The sequence below is a fragment of the Pelmatolapia mariae genome, linkage group LG18, assembly GCF_036321145.2.
Source record: "Pelmatolapia mariae isolate MD_Pm_ZW linkage group LG18, Pm_UMD_F_2, whole genome shotgun sequence".
In the NCBI taxonomy this organism is placed as follows: domain Eukaryota; kingdom Metazoa; phylum Chordata; class Actinopteri; order Cichliformes; family Cichlidae; genus Pelmatolapia; species Pelmatolapia mariae.
The window spans coordinates 9,890,310-9,911,460 of record NC_086243.1 but is presented as its reverse complement, the minus strand read 5'-3'; the positions used below and the strand labels follow the sequence as shown (position 1 = coordinate 9,911,460).

General features: G+C 38.8%; 2 protein-coding genes across 5 annotated transcripts; one reads left to right on the top strand and one right to left on the bottom strand.

The window, feature by feature from the left end:
* The first annotated feature begins 4,537 nt into the window (after window positions 1-4,537).
* LOC134617591 (protein shisa-like-2A) lies at window positions 4,538-5,721 on the top strand. The gene is made up of 3 exons (XM_063462884.1): window positions 4,538-4,719; window positions 5,166-5,305; window positions 5,488-5,721. Exons 1-3 carry the CDS (start codon window positions 4,538-4,540, stop codon window positions 5,667-5,669), a joined length of 504 nt encoding a protein of 167 aa, XP_063318954.1. The 3' UTR covers window positions 5,670-5,721.
* A 6,546-nt stretch (window positions 5,722-12,267) lies between these two features.
* LOC134617038 (uncharacterized) lies at window positions 12,268-19,903 on the bottom strand. 4 transcript variants are annotated; one of them, XR_010091493.1, is made up of 6 exons: window positions 19,623-19,903; window positions 18,575-18,842; window positions 13,977-14,995; window positions 13,579-13,734; window positions 13,188-13,280; window positions 12,268-12,754 (listed from the first exon to the last, which is right to left on the bottom strand). XR_010091493.1 is itself a non-coding variant. In XM_063462192.1 (5 exons), the coding sequence occupies exons 2-5, from the start codon at window positions 13,998-14,000 to the stop codon at window positions 12,431-12,433; spliced, it is 597 nt and encodes a 198-aa protein (XP_063318262.1). In that variant the 5' UTR covers window positions 14,001-14,995; window positions 18,575-19,519; the 3' UTR covers window positions 12,268-12,430. The 4 variants fall into 4 exon arrangements, 1 of the variants encoding a protein (XP_063318262.1); XR_010091494.1 differs by having other exon boundaries at window positions 19,659-19,903; XR_010091495.1 differs by lacking the exons at window positions 18,575-18,842; window positions 19,623-19,903 and adding an exon at window positions 15,521-15,825.
* Between the last annotated feature and the right edge of the window lie 1,248 nt (window positions 19,904-21,151).

Sequence of the window (21,151 nt, the reverse complement as noted above, 5' to 3'; positions counted from 1 at the left end):
GAGAAATTGGTATGGCTCGGATCGGGCCCATACAATGTGCTTACACATGGCCCACATACCGCAAAGAATGACGGCCCTTTGGTGGCCCACACATTGGCCAGCACAAGGCCAGTTGCAGACACACTGCTGGCCCTATGCTGGCCCAGAACAGTTTCAGCTCTGGCCCTAGATGTCAGCCTAATGTGTACCTTAATAAGGCCATGTAATAACAACATGTGCTGTATTTAGCACAGATTAAAAATGTCTCAACAAAGGTAATCCAGCAAATTTATTTTGAATGGAATAATTTATATAATTTCAAATTAACAATATATCAAATAATACTGGAACATAATAGTGCAATAAGTAACATGACGAAACTCTGTTCAGACAGTGAATGTACTGATTCTTATATAGCGCTTTTCTACTCTCCCAGATTACTCAAAGTGCTCTATAAAACATGCCACATTCACCGACTTTCTCTAAACTGAGTGCTTCTTAACTATATTCATACACATTCACAGTCTTGACATGCAGACTGGAGGAGCCAGGGAACGAACCACTAACCTTCTGATTGGTAGGTGACTTGTCCGAGCCAGACCTGTCTGCTATGTGGGCTGAAGCGGTGGAGCGGAGATGGAAATTGGAGACGAACAGAAGAAAGCGCGGTGGGACTTGTAGTTCTTTCTGGCCTCTCTTTCCCTCAAGCGATTATCTGTCCTAAGGGAGAGAGATCAAATCCTTGAAAGAGCAAAGGTCATCATGGGAGGCTGAATGATCCCTGACCTGATCATCAAGGGCCTGGAGAAAAACTCCCTGGAGGGCATAATTGGACTAGCCAGCCTCGTCTGCTGTGGTACGAAAGTCAGTCACAAACTCCACAACACTACGCTTCCCCTGCTGTATATTTTGTAGTTTCTTAGCTGCGCTGCTCTCAGAGATGAAGTAAGAGAATTTTAATTTTAATTCCACCAAAAACTCATCATGCGGGCAGGAAGAGATCGGGTGGAAAGAAAACTCAGCCCATGCGAGTGCTTTTCCCTTCAGCATTCCCACTACACAAAGAACCAATAACCAGTAAAGAACTAATATTTAATTGTACCTTCAGATGCTTTTTTATTAGCTGGTCACAACAACACATAATTTGTTCCCATCTATAAAAAATATCAAAGAAAACAAAGTCTGACAGGCATGGAATAGAATTTTAAAGTCATTTAAGTCATTCCTAAAGAGTTGTTCACCAAATACTTTATCTTTACAAATATATCTCAGCATAATGTGCACTTTATCCTTAAAAATAAATCGGAGGAAACTGGAAAAGTGGAGGATAAAAGAAGAAATGGCAAGCCTAAAAAACCATTTGCAACAAAAGGGAGGCTGTCAAAAACATTCTTAAGAAAGAGAAACGGGAAATAAAGGCTGAGGTGTGCCAAATTACACAAAAAATGACTGAAAATCTGTGGCAACAGGGAGTTTGTGGAGTTATAGATGTATCTAAATTTGCAATACTTGGTTCAAATTGTTATCAATATGTATGTAGGAGGAGCTCTGAAGACAGGTATAACAGCGAGTGTCTACAGTCATCTGTAAAACCTTGTGGAGTCTTTGTCATAGTTTAGGGCTGCATTTCTATGTACGTTTGCATGCTTTAATATATCACTGCACCAATTTCCAATTTCCTAACAAAATATAAAAAATAAGGAGCTCAAGAATACTGCCTGGGACTTTAGTTGTCATGAAGGAGGAAATTAGCTATAAAGACTAACATAGTTTTATAAGCCAGGCAATTAATGCCTATTTCTGGTTTAATAAATAAATAAAACCCTCGACATTTAAACAGCCTTATGTGGAAAGTCATACAACAAATTTGGCAGCTGTGCACTGGCTTCATTTTTAGCCAAGGTTGACACTCAATGCAAGCAGTCTTACTGAGAAGCAGATACAGAGGACTTTGCACCAGTAATGAGCCTTTTCATACAGCCGCTGTGCTTCTGTTGACCTTTTTACAGTACAATCAATAGCAGACATGCCAAAAAAATAATAGTATTCAGTACTATTGATTGGAAATGTGGTCAGGTTTACAGTTTATTATGTCATATCTCTTGATGATGATTCAGGAAATACATTTAAGTCTCAAATTGCATACCTAACTAACTTACGCTACAATTTAAAAAGTTTCTTTGCAATGAGAATAATTTGTCATTAAGACAAAGACAGGATAGTTGTGAACATGTTCTATTGCAGTCTCTTTTCAATAATGACTCTCTAATAAGAACTAAATATCCTCTAAAGCTTGAGCTGTATGACATAGAATTGTGATCATGCTGAATGAGTCATACGGAGTCTGAGGGTCTATTCAAGAAAGAAATGATTCAAACAGATGAACCATTTATATCTTTTTGAAATCATGGAAACATTGGACAGGGGGCCATTAAAAGATCATGTGTACACGAGCTTTTTCATCCTTTTCTGTCATGATGCCCAGGATGGTCTCTATAAAGCAGAAACTAAAAAAAAAGTAAAAATACAAAAATTAACGTAGCAATAAATGTCTATAATTGCATTTAGCTAACAATTTTCTGTAATTTTGTCTGTGCAATAGGGTAACAGACACAGTTAGCTTCTGGCTTTGGTAATTAGGTGATTTGAAAAACACAGCATACCGAAACCTCTATAATCTGCATCCTGGCATGCAAATTATAACACTGATGTGACTAAAGTTTTATCCAGGAATTGATATTTGACTTAAAGATGGAGATTTTCTCTACATGATGTGAACTATTGCTCAAGACCACTTTGAAAACAAACAAGGAGGAAGAGATTTGTTTTTACCAGAAATGTTTTTTCTCATCATTTTAAAAGCATCTTCTAAACCATCTAGAATAGAATTAGGTAAAAGTACTATGTTTTTTATGAGGATCTGTGATATGGTGAACACATTTAAACTACAATGTTCTTTTTATCACGAATCAGTCTCTTAGTTGACTAAGATTAAGATCACTTCGGTCACTAGATGTGCTGATGAGCATTTTCTCAGATATTTTGAAGGATTTAATTGCTTTTATTAGACATTTCCTAAATCTATGTCTTAAACCATTCTTCTTCTCAAACCCTTGATAATATCTTAGCTGTTGAGATCAGTCAAAGACCCGTGCAATTCCATGTAGTCAAACTGACAACACAGGTGTCGCCAGGTGTATATATATATATATATATCTGTGTGTGTGTGTGTGTGTGTGTGTGTGTGTGCTTCAAGAAATGGTTAGGTATTTGCTGCACGTACCTGCATAAGGCTCGAGGAAAAAGCTATATGCATCAAACTCTCTCTGTGCAGCTGCTCCCTGGTTGAGCATATATGGAGTTGGGAACAAAATGTTTTTGTATTTGCACCCTATTTATATTTTTATTCCCACAGTGTAGAAGCAACACCTCTGGAACATCACTTAGAATTAAAAGTCAGTGGAGTAGCCTGCTTTAATTATGACAGCACTGCTTGATTGCCGCCATAACTTACAGATAATATTCTGCCCACCAGCTGTTCAGCGTTGTGAAGCTAAAATGATCAGATGGGCACAGAACTCTGTCATGCTCTCCACTGCATTGCTGTATCTTAAATTACATATTCCAACAATAATCATACTATTTAAAACCTCAGAGTAAGTGGAGTGAGCCAGTGTGTGTGTGTGTGTGTGTGTGTGTGTGTGTGTGTGTGTGTGTGTGTGTGTGTGTGTGTGTGTGTGTGTGTGTGTTCAGGTCTTTCTCATGTTGTGGGGCCCTGAACTTGTCACATAATGGGGACAAAAGCAAGTCCCTTTGATGTTATTCGGTAATGTTGTACAGTTGAGGCTGGGTTAGGTGTAAGAAGTAAACACTTCATCTGCTGTAGGTGAACTGAAGAAGTAAAGGCAGTGCTGACACATCTTATTAGCGTTCCCATCCCCGTATTAGCTCCTGAAAAGGACTCTCTGACTTCAGTGTTCTCCAGCCTAATGTTCAGTTCAATTTTAGCTTGTGAACCGTCCAGGGTGCACCCCGCCTTTTGCTAAGTCACAGCTGGGATAGTCCACTATCACATTATAGCACACGTCATAAATTGTAAATGCAATGAATGAAACACTGTATTAAAGTAAGGTTATGGTCAGGCAACTTTATCCTTGGAGTTCGATAGAGTCTCCAGAAAAAGACCAGTGCCACGTCCTCGAAAGTCACGAAGTCAAGGATATGCATTCTCATGTTTGCGTGTGTGACTGAAGAGAGAGAGAGAGAGAGAGAGAGAGAGAGAGAGAGCGAGAGAGAGAGAGCGAGAGGGAGGGAGAGAGAGAGATGTAGGAGGTTGGTGGGCGCTGCAGTTTTCTTCAAATTCAAAGTTTTTCACCTCCATCTCTCTGCGCGTTCACTCACTGAGAAACACGCTGCAGATGAAAAACAGCGCGCTGCTCCACTGGTCTAACCACGGGGCGCGCTCCCACGCAGGAACATTCCTCTTCTATTCCTCCAGCCGCTCATTAAGAGTTTTTTCTTTCTTTCATTTTCTTTTTCCCCCTCTTTCTGTTGCAACATGAGCGCTGAATGCAGCAGTTACTACAGCGCTGACGGGGTGTTCGTGGACTCGTTCTCCTGTCCTAAACCAGGGAATGCTGCCGCTGCCATCTACTGTTGTGGATTTAACGATATTAAATATTGCTGTGATGATGCCAACAGTTTTTTCCCGTATGAGTACGGGTACATGTGGTGGCTCAGGCAAGTGCAATTTCCACTTTCTTCTCCATTTCTTTTCTTTTCTTTTCTGCCTTAAAAAAAATAAAATAATGTCCTTGTTATCAGTAGATGAGCTAATCACTAATAATCACAATATTTTCTTCATTTTTAATGTTTACTTTTTTGCGTAATAAAAGCCTTACTTTACTGACATTATTGAACCCTTAATCTTTGAGAAAACCAATTGCCTCTGTTCCTGCTGTTCCTTGAAGACTTCAGTTCATCCATTCACTGCATAAATAAGTCGTTTTCGTTTTAATTCTGCGAGTAAGACCCATCTAAGGAATGCACTTAAAAATATTTAGCAGATAAAAAAGTTGTCTTTCACGTTCATTGTTTTTTTTAATCCTCACATCAGTCAGTGTCCTCTCCTCTCTGTTCATTAAGGGATCAAGTTAAAAAGATGTTTTTCTCTCTTCTCCTCTCAGTATCGGTGCTCTGGTCGGTCTGTCTATAGCAGCGGTCGTCCTCCTTGCTTTCCTCATCACTGTATGTGTCCTCTGCTACCTCTTTATCGTCACCAAACCCACTCGTCGTCTTGACAACGGCCTACCCCTAAGAGCGCCAGGTTAGTATGTGTGAATCCTCTCCTGAATTCCCTCTGATGATAGGAATTTGTTTGTTTGTGTAATTTCTGACAAAATCTCAACATTTTTATTTATTTATTTTTTTAATCAGTGTTGAAGTCTTTTACAGAGAGCTCATAATAAATCATTTTATTCTGTGCAACTGTCTGTGGCTTCTTGGCAGGAGATCCAAGTGAGGGGCCGAGTCATGTGAGGGTGCCCTGCGCTGCTGCGCCACAAAGATTCAAAAATCCCTTTGTGAACAGGAAGGTGGATTGTGACAATCAGTCGCCAGACCCAGAGCACCTTTTCCAGAGGTGTTTTACACCCACAGTCACTGGAGTGAAAGTGGAAAGTCCTTCATAAATGACTCTTTTTTAAATATAAGGACAGCAGCACTCTGTCAATAAGGCAAATCAATGAGGAAACAGTCTTTTGGTACCAGTGGACAACTATGAATGAGAGGAAAGTAACTGATACAGTGTGAGCGGTGGCTGAAAGGAGTATATACTGAGTAACACAACTTTAGACCAGTATTAAGAAGCACGCGCTCAGAAGGCTGTGACGTTTCTTGCCTTGTTGACATTTTTCATGCATTAAAGTCGTCTTATCCTCGTGGGTGGAAATTACTTATCCTCCATCTTTTTGGAAACGAATGCATAAATTTGGCTTTCTGAAAGCCAAAGATTCATTAAGAACATATGAATCATTGAGTCATATGCAGTTTACAGTGAGGACATGCAGGTTTAGGCACATTTATGTGCTGAAGATGTTGCATTTGGGTAAGAGAAAGCCAAGCTAGTGTTTTAAGTCGGGAGGCACTCTGATTTGAATCTGCTACATTTTACTCAGGGACTGAAGGATTTGTGGGAGTAAAACGTTCCCACTACAACACAGAACTGCACCATCAATTGACTTTTCAGATCTTTAAAATGGCTTATGTTTACATTCTCTGGACAAGCAACCTCAAGTAAAACCCTTTGTGATGGCTGGAGGCGGGCTTGGATTGTTGGGTATCTCTTATTCTGACACTGGAGTTTGTGGTTTATATTCTGTGTCCTGCTGGCAGTCCGGTACAGGTTTCTTATAACCACAGTGATTATGTTTCTCTAACATAACCAGCAAGGATTCTGCTGAAGAGTCAAATTCCTCTTAATTATCACATCAGTTAACATGAAGGAGTCTGATTGCAGCGTAATTCTCACAGATTTTAGAGTTAAAATCGCATCGCTGTATACCTGAATCACTTTTAAAGGATACCATTCTTATTCATTATTATTGTGAAGAATGAACCAGTCAACGTATGCTGGGCGCTGTACAGTCTCACATAAACAAAACCTCTTTTATTGCATAAAATCTGGGAGGCAGAAGAGGATCTAACACAGACGGTACTCTGATTAAAAAAGCTGAACCTGAATGGAATAGCGAGGTGCTACATCAGTGAATCACATGCAAGCATACATTCCTGGGGGAGTACATTTACACTAATAAACTGTGATCATTATGGCATAAGATCTATTAACTGGTGATGGCAACAAATGTTTAGAATCGTAAAATTTTGTCTGAGTACTGTTAAGCGCTGTCCAGTGTTTTGGCACATCAAAAGCCTTCAAATTCATGCATCTGCTACTGAAATGGCACTTTGCAGCTGTATTTAATGGATGACATTAAGCCGAATGTTCCCCCAATACTGGCTCATGTGGTTCGGAAACCTAAAATATAGGATGAATAGATAGGTGTTTCTGGAAAGAAGCATGCATTTTATTGTAAGAGTGTCCTCTAGTGGCCATAGTAATAATGACTAAGAAGAGGAGGAGGTCAGGGTGGATGGATGGGTTGCCATAATGTTGTACTTTCAAATGGTCCTAAGCAGTGTTGGGGTTGTTACGCATTTTAAAAAAGAGAAAAAAAGAAAAGAATGTATTAAAAGTAATGCATTGTGTTACTCAATTACTCATCAGAAAAAGCAATTAACTACACTACTTGTTATATTACTTTCTTGTCACATTGTAACGTGACCTGAAACACACTGTCACATAATCACCAACAATATAACAACATAAACCTGAGGCTACACTTTAATAGTATTCTGGGTTCTTGGCTAGCTTTGTGTTAACATGCTGTCCGCGCAGATGCCTACAAAGAACTGAAGCTGTGTTAACAACTGTTATGGATGCAGTTTGCACTTTACCATCGCACTCTTGTCCCTTTGTACAAAACCCCCCCAAAAAAACAAAAACTGTGAAACTGAAAAATTCAATGTGATTACAGTAACGTGCTACAATGGAAGAGGTCTGCTTTAACCTAATGCAATTTTTTCCCTCATACACCTTACCAAGTTTTTTTCGTGCCTAAATCTAACCAAACCAAGGTGAAAAACATCTGTGATCAAATGTGCAAGTTTTTCAGGACAAAATCAAAGCTTTCTGACCACCGTGCCATTTAGTCAAGAACAATTTGTTAGTCTTTTTTATATATACAAAGCTTTTATTGTTAGGACAGCTCAAGCAAGATGGTGCAGACAGCAACCCCTATACAAACACAGTCAGCTTTGATGAGTTTCAGCTTCGCTTATCATGTTAGCTTTCAAGCTTTTGTGTGAAGAGTCCTGATCGGTTTTCACTGTTATTGTAGAAGCTGCTGTTTTGTGAACTCACTAGAAGGCTGTGCTTAGTATGTTCTGGATAATCAAACCCTTCAAGTGCACTTGCTTTTTGTTTTTTGTTTTTTGTTGATGATCTGAATGTTGATGCGAAATTAATGCAAAACGTCCGATATCTGTGCTTTGCTTGTTCATGTTTTAATTTGGTTACCGAGCCCGGTAACCAAATTAAAATTCCTGTTTCAACACTGTGCCATTTTCTCTGTTAAAACGTAGTCTAAACGTAAAAAAGAATTAAAGAGGCCTCCTTTAAGAATTTTTGTGTTTTGCTAGCATGTTAGTGTGAGCTCTGTTATTTAACGTTAATTTACATTTGATGAAAGAGGAAAACAAAATGTTTACTCAGTTTCATCCATATATGTTTGACTAGAATGGCTTTCAAATGCTTCACTTGAATGTACACATTCACACTATTCTTCAAAGAGGATCAGTAAAATCTGAATGAAAGTACATCACATCCTATTTCATGCAGACGTGGTGCCTGATCAACTGCAATGTGAATACGATTTAAGCGCACAACATGGAAATTATTTTTCTTAAAAATAACACCACTTCTTGCACTCTTAATTTTTTTCATTTTCTTTGGTTCTTAGCACAAACATGCTTTTCAAAGAAATACTTTCAGTTAATGTTTGTTGTTTTTCTATTAAATGTGCTCAGCTGAGCGACTGATGATGATGAAGCCTTTGTCCGGCTCACTTTCTATATTGCAGACTGCTTTGGTGGTTGAAGAAATTAAGAGACAAAGATTAGAACGGTCAGTGAGACTTCGAGTTAGACAGATTTGTTACTGGCTCTCAGTTCTTCTAATCATTTCTCTGCAGAGAGGCAGAGTCTCTGAAAGCCAGCGGGAGTGACAACAAGCCCTCTTTGATCATCGTGCACTGCAGTTCAAAGAGTTAGGCAGGCTGGTTATTAACCTTATTTGGGTTGTAAATAAAAATATACTTCCATAACAGCCATCAATTACAGGTATTAGCACTCTGTAGGTGTATAAAGCACCAAAGGCATTTTGCTCAGCTGTGAGTATAATGACAAAGGCTATAAATGGCTGATATTTTAGATTCTTTTTACAGTCTAATTGCACACAAATCTGAGGGAGTAATGCATTCCTGTAATAGAGAACAAGCTGACTTTTAGGACCTTCATTAGCATCTACTTGCTTCACACTCTGCAAAGATTCATGTATTCAAACTGATTGCTTTTGCCTGGGAGGGGTGATGTGCAAGACCTGTTAGATGGCAAACGGACAACTGTAAAAGCATTTTGTAGATGTTTGTCATAATGGTACAAGTGACAGCAAACCAATTAAACCTGCTGGTGTAAATGAATGCAAACCTACTGTAGAAGTCATACTTTATGTATTTGGAGGACTTCATTTGTAGCTCACATCTAAGTGCTGCACTGTGTAAAAATCGTTTCATAATCTGCTCTAACAGCTCTACTGTAGATTTGGCTGTGGGAAATTACAAGAGATAGAAACTCCCAGCAACCCTAAATTGGATAAGCGGAAGAGGATGGATGGGTTATATAAAAAAGCTTTTTATTTTATTGAATAAATAGAACTAAAAAAGTTTCACAGAAATTATGAACTTTTTCTATTTGAAAGAATTTTCAAACAGGAACAACACTGAGCGCGCCTAAAGACTGTGTGAACATCTAAAGACCTGAAGGCATCAGAAGACCAACACAGAAGGCATTGGGCTCCATGAAATCTGTTCAAATCCCTGCTAAAGACTCAGGATCTGAGTTTTTGAAGGCAAGGCATGACCGTGTATAATCAATCGCCTGAATCATTACTATCTTAAATTGTGTGCTTTGCAGTCATTTTCCACTCTAGTGCTTAGGATTCAGATAGACCTATTAACAGAATAATTATATATGTATTATTTTTATTATGTTCTTGTCAGTGTATCCTCATCTGAGAATAAGAACCGTCTTTTAAAATAAACCATTAGTATCAACACATGGAGCAGGTTTTCCCACTGATTCCACACTTATTTATGGCCACTTTCCTCCAATATAAGCTGTTGGTAAGACTAGAAAAAAATATTTAAACATGAATACATTACATTACATAATCCGTCTATGAGTTTAAGAATTACAGACATTTTCATATACAGTTTTTAGAGGCTCAAATATAATTGGATAATTGACTGTTGGTATAGTATTAATTTTATTTCATGGCAAATCAAGAGATGTGGAGTTGAACCCGAGTGTTGAACTTACATTTGATAGTGATTCACTGGAACTCTCAATATCGATGTGAGTGAAGGAGCAATAGGTGTGGTCAAATCAACAATTTGGTATATTTTTAAAAAGAAAGCACGCACTGACCAGCTTAGCAACAGATAACAAGTAAAGTGAATGATGACAGAATTATTTCAATGGTCAAGAAAACCAACTTGACAACATGTAACCAAGTCAAGAAAAGCTAGATGTATCAATAAAGTCTACAATTTCATGAATGGAAATATTGTTATAATTACTATAAGTTTGGGCATTCCTAGATAAACCTTAAATATGCACTTTGGTGGAAATTGAGAAAACGAGCTGCCCATGCACATTTGTTATGTTAATGTTTAAAACAAACTGCAATTAAATGGTGTTAAATAAACAGGTATTTATAAATGCCTATCAGTTTTTATATGAATCCAGCTCTGTTGAGGAAAGAGCACATCTGCTAAGCCTCGGGTAGGATCCAAATAAAATAATGATCGTGCTTGGCAAGATCTTCCAATAAAACCTGAAATTTACAAACTAACCACCTGCTCCACAAGGACATAATTTTCATAAAGTCCTAAGATGAAAGTGAAAAAATTTGTCTGGAGTTGATTAAAAAGAAAAGAAAAGAAAAAATCAGTGAAAAAAAGTAACATTCATCAAAGATGAAAGAACTCCTTACATAAAGCTGATATAAGCAAAGAAACCAGCGCTGCTTTAGAACCACTGAGCGCTTTGAGTATGTCACTTTGAAGCAGCACCTAAAGGGGTCTTGTATAGGGCCAATTTCCATGCTTTGAAGAAGCTACTTCTGTACTGAAAACTGTCTTTTTAGAATTTGTCTTTGAAGGGTGTAGTTCATGTGTCATAATGTCACCTTGAGGTACTGCGAATTGGTGCTTTATAAAACTCAATTGAATTGGATTAAACTTTTTGTTGTTGTTTATAAGAGATAGAATTTTAGTATAATACATTTTAATCAGAATCTGAATCCGAATCAGAAAGACTTTATTTATCCCCAAGGGGCAATTAACATACAACAGAGCAGCATAACATTGAAGATAAGAACAATAAGAACAGGCAATAAGAGTGAGATAATAAATACACAGAATATACAGTATATACAGTTTTAAAATTACACAGTTTTAAAATTAAAGTGACTGAAAGGTGAATAAATAACTGTAAGTGACTAAGAGTGAATAAAGTGTCGGTAGTACAAAAAGAGTGTGCACTGAAAAAAGAAAATAGTTGAACCAACTTAATTGAATTATTTCAATTGGTAACACCTAATTTAATTAAGTTCTTTGAAATGAAGTTAATACATTAGATTAACACAACTGATTTAAGTTACATGTACTTAATAAATTAATTGTTGTCAAATAAACATTTTGCATTAATCCAACTTAAAATTAAGACATTTCAACTTAAAGTTTTCAGTTTTTCCAACCCAATAATTTGCATAACCCAAAAGTAAAATATTGCTCTTTGCTAACCTAATAATGTGGTTTAGTGTAAATTACTTTTTGTAGTGACTCTAAAATGAAATTTTAGTTTGTTTAATAAAGCTTAAATCAAAAATTTAAGTTGGCTGAAAATATTTTTCAAAAATTCAAAATCCAATGTTTTTTTTTTAAATACTTTATTGTATAAATGTAATAAAGTATTACCTTTATGGCAACCAACACAGCTTTTGGTCAAACACATTACACATTTGTCCTTTTTAAAACACATATGCACAAAATGCAAGTAACGCTTAGTAGGACCACAAAGTTGTCATCAAAGTGTAAAGTGCAACACAGTATTACACAAATATCAATCTCAACACATATAGTGTCAACTATGAAAAAGTGCCCCAAGAGTATACAGAAACTTCTCTTCAGCTATAGCCAATGAATAAATATCTGAACAGTGTAGCTAACCAATGGGGATGAAAAAATATAAACACTCCTTTAGAGTTTTAGAATGTCACAACAGTTTGTTGTATAACTGAGCACATCAAACCTGAAATGCAACCTTTCCCTTGAAACGAAGGCAAATATGTCTGAAAAAAAATTTAAAAATAAATAAAAATACCATACAAAGTATGTATAAAAGCACATTAAATTGTGGTTTGAGGTCTCTTGGAGCATAAAAAAGGCCCAACATCCAAAAGAGACTACATATTTTACATGCTATATGTCCAAACACAGTTGTTCCTTCGCATTATGGCACAAGGCCATTTGTTGGTCATTGTTCTGTGCCATTACTGGGAGCTTTGAAGTTTGATATACAGATTTTGGACTTTGGGGGACATCTTGTGCTGATCAAGCTGCATGAAGATTTTTTGGAGCACTTCAAAAGTGAAGCGAAAGGGTTTTGGATAAGCTAGGTTGAGTGCATAGATCAAACCTAGAAGCAGGGCACAAGCTGAGGCAACCGAAGTTAGTTCATGCAACACTTCCACACCCTCAATGACAATGCCAATGTCTTCAGGTGGCTCCTGCAGTCCCTCCCCCTCCTTCCGAATCACATACACTGCCATGGTGACCTCCTCCAGGTCCCTCTGAACATCATCTGCTCCACAGTCCTACAGAGGGGTACAAGACACAAACACAAATCATCATTAGCCTCACTTCTTACTGTGATTAAGTGTTTGGGTGATGTACCAATATGTGTTATGTGCTGGGCTATTTCTTGGCTGGGTGTCATCACACACCAGAAACAGCAGAGAGAGGTGTATCAATCTGACTCTAATCAAATTGTAAGCAAGAAAGATAAGATTTCCCAACATGTCAAACTATTCCTTTGAACTTAAATAATCAAGTAAGCCCGTCTTACTTAAAACAAAGTCAATCCAATATGTAATGTGTTGTTGCTGGGAATTACATAATGTCCAATATGGTCATGATAATAAATACATGTCAGCAATCCAACTATGGTTCACGTGTTATGTTTGTTCTAACAGTTAACTTTTTTTGTGTCCCTTTGACAAGATGTGCTGACAAACTGTTGAAACTTACAAGGTATTCCTTGATCAGGCCATCTGCATCTTCTCCCAGGAAGATGGTGAGGGCTTTCAGCACACATTCCCTCCGATGATTAATGTCCACAGTCTAGAACAACAAATGTTGATTAATTTTAAACTCTAAATTTCATAAGACAGACATCCTTACTCTTATTGCTTAACTTACATGTACTTTATTTAAAAACAGTAATTCACAAGCCCAGAGATTCATTACAGAAAGAAAAGGGGATGAGTTCAGTGGTGTATTTTTTGAGTCGCTAAAAACATTCATGCATATGAAAGCCATGATTAGCATTGGCCTGCCCATATTGTCTTTATGAAGGATTCAGATATATTTTGACAGCCCTCTTAGTTACGAAGTATCTTGTTTGATGGTACAGATTTACCTGGTCCAATGTGTCCATGATGTTCGCAATCTTTTGGCGTGTTGCTCCTCCTTTGGCACGTATGACTTTGATCAGCTGACTTGAGTGCATGTCTAACTGGGCCATGAACTTCCACTCAAGAGGAACAGCCATGAGCCTCTGGAACTCTGTATTTATCTAAAAACAAAACACAAATGACAGTAGATATTGTATTATGGAACAAAATGCTGAAACTGATTGTATGCCAAAATGTCTATATCCCAAAAAGTATAACATATATGGAAATTCAAAATGTAAATTCTTTCATTAAGTTCAGTGTTATAAAATCTCAACCACATCAAGTTATGACCGATTCATGAAAGTTAACTGCAATAAATCCTGAAGCATACAGACTTCGATCACTTCAGTTCCATTCTTACCTCTGTGTGAAGAGTGCAGGCCATCTGTCCTTCAGTTCCTGAATGCTTGGTTCTTGGTTTACCACCTCATGTCGTCTGTAGGCAAACGTGTTAGCCATTTTGTCTGCGATGACCCTTTCATTGTCCCTTATCCCGATCTCTGTCAGAAGTTCTAGTCTCACTTTTTCCATGCTGTCCAGAGTCTCACCAGTAGGAAAGGATGGATAAAAGTTAGCTTCAGAACGTTTTGGCTTCTTCACTTTTTTAGCAGGGAAAGCATCTGTAGTAGCTTTAGATTTCAGTGAGTTTACACACAGCTCTGGACACCCCTGTAATTTGAGCTGGGTCCTGTAGTTTGCCATTTTGTACTTCAGTCGTTGTTTCCAACCGTAGCAGCCACTGAATGATCCAGGTTCTTTCAAACATGGGTGCTTTTTGATAAGGGCCTCTGCAGCTGCGCAGAAATGTGCATCCTCTGGATAGGCCTTGTAACGGTAAATTTCTTCTGCAACTCTTTTCAGGATATCAGACAGCATTCGGGCGCTTAAAGTCAACATTTTTTGGCTCACACGGTACTCAATATTCCCCCTCTCTAGCTGTAGCTCTGTGTCATATGAAAATTGGGGAATTGCAAAGTCTTCTGGCCACTGTTGTGTTCGAGATGACATAGATTCAGGGGATGAGAGGATAATTGTGTCATTTGATGCCACCGAAATACCGTCATCAGACTCAAATGAAAGAGACAGAGAGGAAGTGGACTGATCGGCACTGATCAAAGGTGGATTTGTTTGCTGGTGGATCACTTTGATTGTCCCCAAATTCCGAAGTTCGGTGGTAGAATTCAGATTGAAGAAGTCGTTGCCAAAGTCTTGGTCCATGTATTGCAGTCTGAAGTTACCTTTTAACCCAAAGGTAGTCTTTATCGTGCTGAGAAGGTCTTCAAGTGACTCTGGGATGCCATTTGGAAGAGTCAGCTTTTCAATGTTGTTCTCTCCTAAAATCACCTTCAGTCTTGCAGGTGTTGAACCAGCCATGGTGGTCTGAGAACAAAGCACAAGCACAGTTAGTGAGGATCAACATGTAAACCACTGACATTTCCAATTAGGAGAATTTAATGTCAAACTAGAGGAAAAGAGAGAAGGCAAAGAGAGGAGGAAAGGGGAGGAGAAAATGAAGAGGAGAGGTGGAGATCAGCTGAGGCAGCGAGGAGAGAAGGCAAACCGAAGAGGAGAGGGGAGGAGAAGAGAGATGGCGAGAATATGGGAGACATTGAAGAGAAGAGAGAAGGAGAGGAGGTGAGGAGAATATAGGAGACAACAAGGAGAGGAAAGAAGAAAAAGAGAAGAGAAGCAGAAGGGGGGAGAGCATAGGATTAGCATTCACTGACTGGAATCCAGCAACCTGCATTAAAAAAATGACATAACTGATGAATTGCCAATGACATCATCACACCACTTTGGCTTGCAGTATAAAATAAATATGTTCTGAGAACACATTAGTATTGTATGGGTCTGGGTTTTGTTTTCCCACTTAAGAAAATACTTTATCATATTTTGAGGCCTCACCCTTTAAACATGGACATATCTTTTCAAGGTGACAAGACGCATCCCTCTAATTTTGTAGTCTGCCAGTGGGTAGGTATCATGCAGTTCTTGTGGCTCAACAAGTTCCACTTCTTTGCTTGGTGATGTTTTGAGATCATAAGCTCTGTAGTGTTCCATATACCATCCGCTAAGCTTTTTCAGAATGAAGATTAGTTTGTCCTGCAGTATCACCATTTGGATGATTTCACCAAACTCTGGCAGTCCTCCCAGTGAGCCGTGGATCAAGATCATCCCACACTTGTAGATTAGTCCATTATATGCTACACTTTTAGCCAAGCACACATTGTCCATATCTGGAGACTTCTGTCTCAGTGCATTTGAGACGTCCTTGTTAAGAACATCAATGTGAACAGTGGAAACATCTGTTACTTCCAGTGGGGGTTTGGCAAAGCTAATTGCATGCAAATGATATGCAATCTGATACTGATGTCTCTGTGAAAGGGAAAGAAGTACATTTTTGAAGCATCTGATGTTCCTTGCAACTCTTTTAAAAAAACTATGCTTTGCTTCTAATCGCATAGTCCATAGTGCAACCAGTGGCCCAAACTTACGGATCAAGTATGGATAATGTTCCAAGTAGTGGTGCTTTGGTTTAAGATTAACATCTGGGAAAACCTCTTGAAACTTGATTCTGTGCTCGGAGATCTTAAAACTAAGATATGCAATGGAGTCCTCAGTATGAACAGGACTGACAACAAGATCAACAATGTCCATCAAGTCTGTTAAGATGTGCCAAGCAGGCTCCTCACAGGGTACACTCTGCCCAACGAACAAAGGCAAAAATCTGGTAAGACTCCAGTTCTCGTGTGCATTCCCTCCTACACTTTTTTTGGATGCAAAACTGAGAGCCACAGGATGAGGTCGATTTGTTTTGTCAGCCCACTTAAAGTTGAAAGATGATATTGCTTCATTCAATGTACATAATGTGAAATACTTTTTTTTGATTAACAAATTGAGGCAAAGCACAAGTTCAAAAGGAACAATTCCCTCAAAAAGATCATGTACAACATCAGGTGGAAACCCAGTGGTAACATCAAAATGTGAGAGGTGCTTTGACAAAATACACTTTGATTTCACACCATAATAACTGGGCAATTTGTTTTCCTCAATAATTCGTAAATGATCTGCATGAATGTCTTTTGTTCTTAAAGTAAAGACTTCACTTCTGACTTCAATAGTCTGGAACTCTGATGTTTCTGCAGTGCAAAATCTACATACGTATGTCCCTGAGAAATTTTCAAAGAATCCAGCAATACTGTGTGCACCAAGGTTGTCGGCAACAACACACTGAACAGTGCCTTTTACTGTTCTGCCCAACTTTGACAGAAATATCCCACTCTGTTCCAAAATTACAAGATCATTAATTACAGGTTTTAACACTTTCTCATACCCATAGCACTTCAGATCATTACTTTTGATTAAAGCAGCCAAATAGATTGAGGTTAAAGCAGAATTACAGCCTGGTGGCAAATTACCCAAAACCCAGTACAATCCACAAATTTTATGCTTCCTCCGTGATGTACCAAGTGGATTACATATTTCGAATTCATCAATGTATAATATCAATGAAATGCTTTCCTGCTTGGACAACAGTCCATTTTCATGGAAGAAGTCACCATCGAAGATAGTTTTGTAGTGCACAGAAGTTTTTTGAGGCTGATTATCTACAGTATTCAAATTAACAGCCTGATCCAAGATTGTCTGGCAGTCAAGAATATGCTGCAAAGACTTTAAAATTGAAATATATTGGAATGACTTGTTATTTTTTCGGTCAAGTATATATTCCACTGGTTCCACTACTTTAAAGTGGCTCTTATAGTATGCTTTTCGTCTCCAAGGACTGGAAAGTGGACCTTTATCTCCAATTGCTTTTTTTACAGGGTTTGTCTCACAGAGTACACTGGCTAGCTTTTCAACAACTGACTGGTCAAATTGGCATCCATTGTCTTGTAATACTTGGCTAATAGTCTTTTGGGTAATCGCCACAGAAACAGAACCAATCAAATATTTTAACTCCTGCAAAAGCTCATCTACAGCTGCATTAGACACAAGAAAGATGTGTTCCAACTTAAGGAGCAGTGAAGCAATTTTAAGCTCAATATCCTTCTCTAAGTTTTCAGAATACCCATTGTCAAAAGCAGAATTTAAATTTACATCACTCTCTATAATTTCCACATCTGAAATATCACTGGCAACACTGGCACAAGATTCATCAACAGAACTTATTCCAGGTTTAAATGTGTTCACTGTACCAGAGTGTTTTCTGTATTTATGACTTTTGAAGTTCTCATAGACATTGGTTTTATATTCAGTTTTGGAACACACATGTTACAGTCTCCTTATTTTTAAGATGCTGATAGATATGTTGAAAATATTCTCTTTCTGTGGAGAGTTGATTATGGCCACAAATATGGCAAGTGAATGTGGACGCAGCTTTGGAGACTGCTTGTTGGGCAGGGTGATTTCTTGATAGATGGCTCAGTAGGGTGTTCCAAGTCTTGAACCTACATGCACAATTTAAATAAGTGCATGGATATGAGTGGCCTCGTCCGTAATGCCTATGAATCAGTTTGTAGTGTTTGAGCAATTCAGATCTTTTTGTTAATGTTGTCCCACAGTCCTTGCATCTCCACATGAAGCATAGCACTGGAGAAACAAAGAGACACGCTTTACTGGGTGTATATAAATAATTTGAGAAAAACACAGAGGGAGAGTTGGGCAATATTACAATATATCAATATGGTGATATGAGACTAGATCTCATCTCATCTTTTTGCCACATTGCCCAACACAAAGCGAATCATTTAAACACAAAATGTATTCATCAAATGTAGCCAGCCCTCTCTAATTAGATTTTAAAGGGATAAGTTCAAAACAAAAGTTTAAAAACAAAACCCAAATGCCCATAGGTACATTTTTTTTTTTTTGCAATTGTTTTATATATAAAGCCGATTCCTGTTCAGTGTAAAACTGAATTAAGTTTAAATGAGACATTACTATTTTGAACTTGCATACCTTTGTTGTTGATGAAGTGAAAGTACGCAAGTTCACAGGTAAAACGAGCTGCCTGGCACGCCTCCACACAGGAATGCCCCTCTTGAAGTAGTCACAGAGCGGAGAAGAAAATAGGTCAGAAGGTGGCGATGGGGCATCACATTGGACACCAAGCCAAAGGTTGTGGCACTGTCCAGGGTTCCAACCAGAGGTGATGTAATCTTTCTGCCATCAGCAGACACCCCTCTGGAGAGGTTGACAGGAAGGAAAGGAAGCGCTACCCAAAGTCCTAAAGATTAAAGATATGTTCGAGTTAGTCTGTCGATCTTTCATCATGTTTACAGTGTTCATCTGCATCTATGTACTTATATATGTATTCAGACACAGACCAGAAGTGTGCTAGGTCTACAAGAAATCTGATGGCTGTATTTTCTGTGTTCAATAGCGTAATACTTTCTTCTATGATTTCTAATTTTGATTTTCTGCCGCACACCATCTCCCTCTCACACGGCTGATCCGTGCGTGTACGAGCGCTGCACGCACCCTTTCTCCTCGCCTTCTTAACGTCATGTACATTGAAAGCAATGCAAGCGGCAGTAAATGCATGCTTCCTGGAGCCACCACAGCTAAACTTTACCTCCTACATCACCCGTGGCTGTGACCGCATGAACTATTCGCGCCGACAGGCATACTGCGAACAACCACTCGTGTATAAATGCGCGCGCCCGAAGTAACGTAGTCTGAAGAGAACCGCGGCCCAGCTTGCCGCTATAATGTGCTAATGCTAATGAATAACTAAAAGTAAGCCAACACCGACACACTGCATGAATACACAACTTTAAGCTAGCGTTACGATATTAAAACAAGAGAGTACCGCCGGCAAACTACTAACTTAACCTACATGTCCAAGCACAAACTACCAACAGGTCTGACATTTCGCTAATGTTAGCAGGGCTGAATGATAGCGGTTTGGTCAGGTCAGTTTACTTAACACTTAACAAACTTAACAATACAGTTGGAATATTTTTATATCTAATATATTAAAATATGTGTTCTACATTTGACTTACCTTCAAGGACTATGGAAAAAGTAATATCTTCGTTACCTTATTGACCAAATTGTTCACGAGGTCCTGCCTGCAGCCAAGTGCCTCTCAAAATGGTGGTCTCAACCGCAGGTAGAAAATTCTGGAGAAGGCGGAGACGTCATGACATCAGACGCACTGCGTCACGAGAAACCTAATTGATGCAGGTTGACTCTAATGAGAATAGCAGGTTACATGTGTACTGAGGGAACAACACGTAATAACAAGTTGATATACTCCACAAATGTAGACTGGCTCCACTAAAGCAGAAATCTTAATGAAACTCACTCTGAACTTTACGTAACTTCAACTACTGCTGAAATACACTTTTTAGAGTGTGGGGTAGTTTATGTTTCTGGTGTGGGAAATGGTCTGCTGGAGTTAAAAAGCAGAGTGGCTTTGGGGACAAAGGTGGCTCTCCTCCTCTCAGTCCTGCAGGAAATGCAGCGGAGGCGTCGCCCAGAGGGGAGCCATTGAAATGCGGGGTGAAGAATGTGAGAGGGGTCGTTGATGATTTTGGCTGCCTGTCTAAGGGCCTGTTGGCTGAAAACCTGTGCCAGAGTTCTGACAGGCAGGCACTGATGCACTGTGCTGCAGTCTGTTCCTGTTCTGAAGGCTGAGGGAGTGGAACCAGCAGGTGATGGAGAAGGTCATGATGCTTTCCAGGAAGGCATAGTAAAAAGTCATCATGATGGGTGTGCTGACTCCAAAGGAGTTGAGTTTTCTAAGGAGGTATAGCTGTTGGTGGCACCTCCTGAGAATCTCCTCTGTGTTGGCAGAGAATTTCAGGAGGTTGTCAAAGATGGTTCTCAGGTATTTGTACTCCTCAACTACCTCCACTGGCTTCCCGTGGATGGTGGTGGTGACTGAAGCAGCCAGATCCCTCTGCCTACTGGAGAAGGTCACTACCATCTCTTTGGTTTTGCTCACGTTCAGTTCAAGTTAATCACATTAGTTAAGCTATCATCAGGCACCTCACTGCCTGATGATCCAGCACTGACGTCTGTAATGCCTACTTTACGCTTGTACATCACAATAATTCAAGATACATAGATTAAGTCATGAGGAGCTCACAATAACACACCGTTATACATTAAATAAGAGCAAATATTAAGTATTATTTTCTCTTTTGTATAAGGAGATATTTTAAGTGCATGTTGTCGTTAATTTCATGATTTTTAACATTACAAAAGCGATTGTGAGCTAACACAGTTGCCCCCTCCACACAGAGCTGTGGAGGCTCTGTGGAGTGTCTTTGTTTTATGTCAGATGTGATTACAGTGCCACTATCTGGCCCAAGAGCACAGATGCATCACTGTAACTATCCTTTTACTCATTAACTCTCTTCGTTTCCTGCCAGCAGGCTTTTCATTACTTCCAATGGCAGTAGAATTTTTGACTCTTGAAATTATTTTATATTCTGAACAAAAACAAAAATATATCTACCTGTTATCACCCACTGCTTCCTCATGGGGGGTTGTTTGAGTGTTGGGGTTTTCTCTGTATTATTGTAG

Excerpts from the sequence above, each read along its gene's own strand:
- LOC134617591 (XM_063462884.1), top strand. The coding sequence starts at position 4,538 with ATGAGCGCTGAATGCAGCAGTTACTACAGCGCTGACGGGGTGTTCGTG. Across the intron at positions 4,720-5,165 it reads GGGTACATGTGGTGGCTCAG|TATCGGTGCTCTGGTCGGTC; the intron begins GCAAGTGCAATT and ends TTCTCCTCTCAG. Across the intron at positions 5,306-5,487 it reads CCTACCCCTAAGAGCGCCAG|GAGATCCAAGTGAGGGGCCG; the intron begins GTTAGTATGTGT and ends GCTTCTTGGCAG.
- LOC134617038 (XM_063462192.1), bottom strand. The coding sequence starts at position 14,000 with ATGGCCTGCACTCTTCACACAGAG. Across the intron at positions 13,735-13,976 it reads CCTGCACTCTTCACACAGAG|ATAAATACAGAGTTCCAGAG; the intron begins GTAAGAATGGAA and ends TTTTGTTTTTAG. Across the intron at positions 12,755-13,187 it reads GCCTGATCAAGGAATACCTT|GACTGTGGAGCAGATGATGT; the intron begins GTAAGTTTCAAC and ends ACCCCTCTGTAG.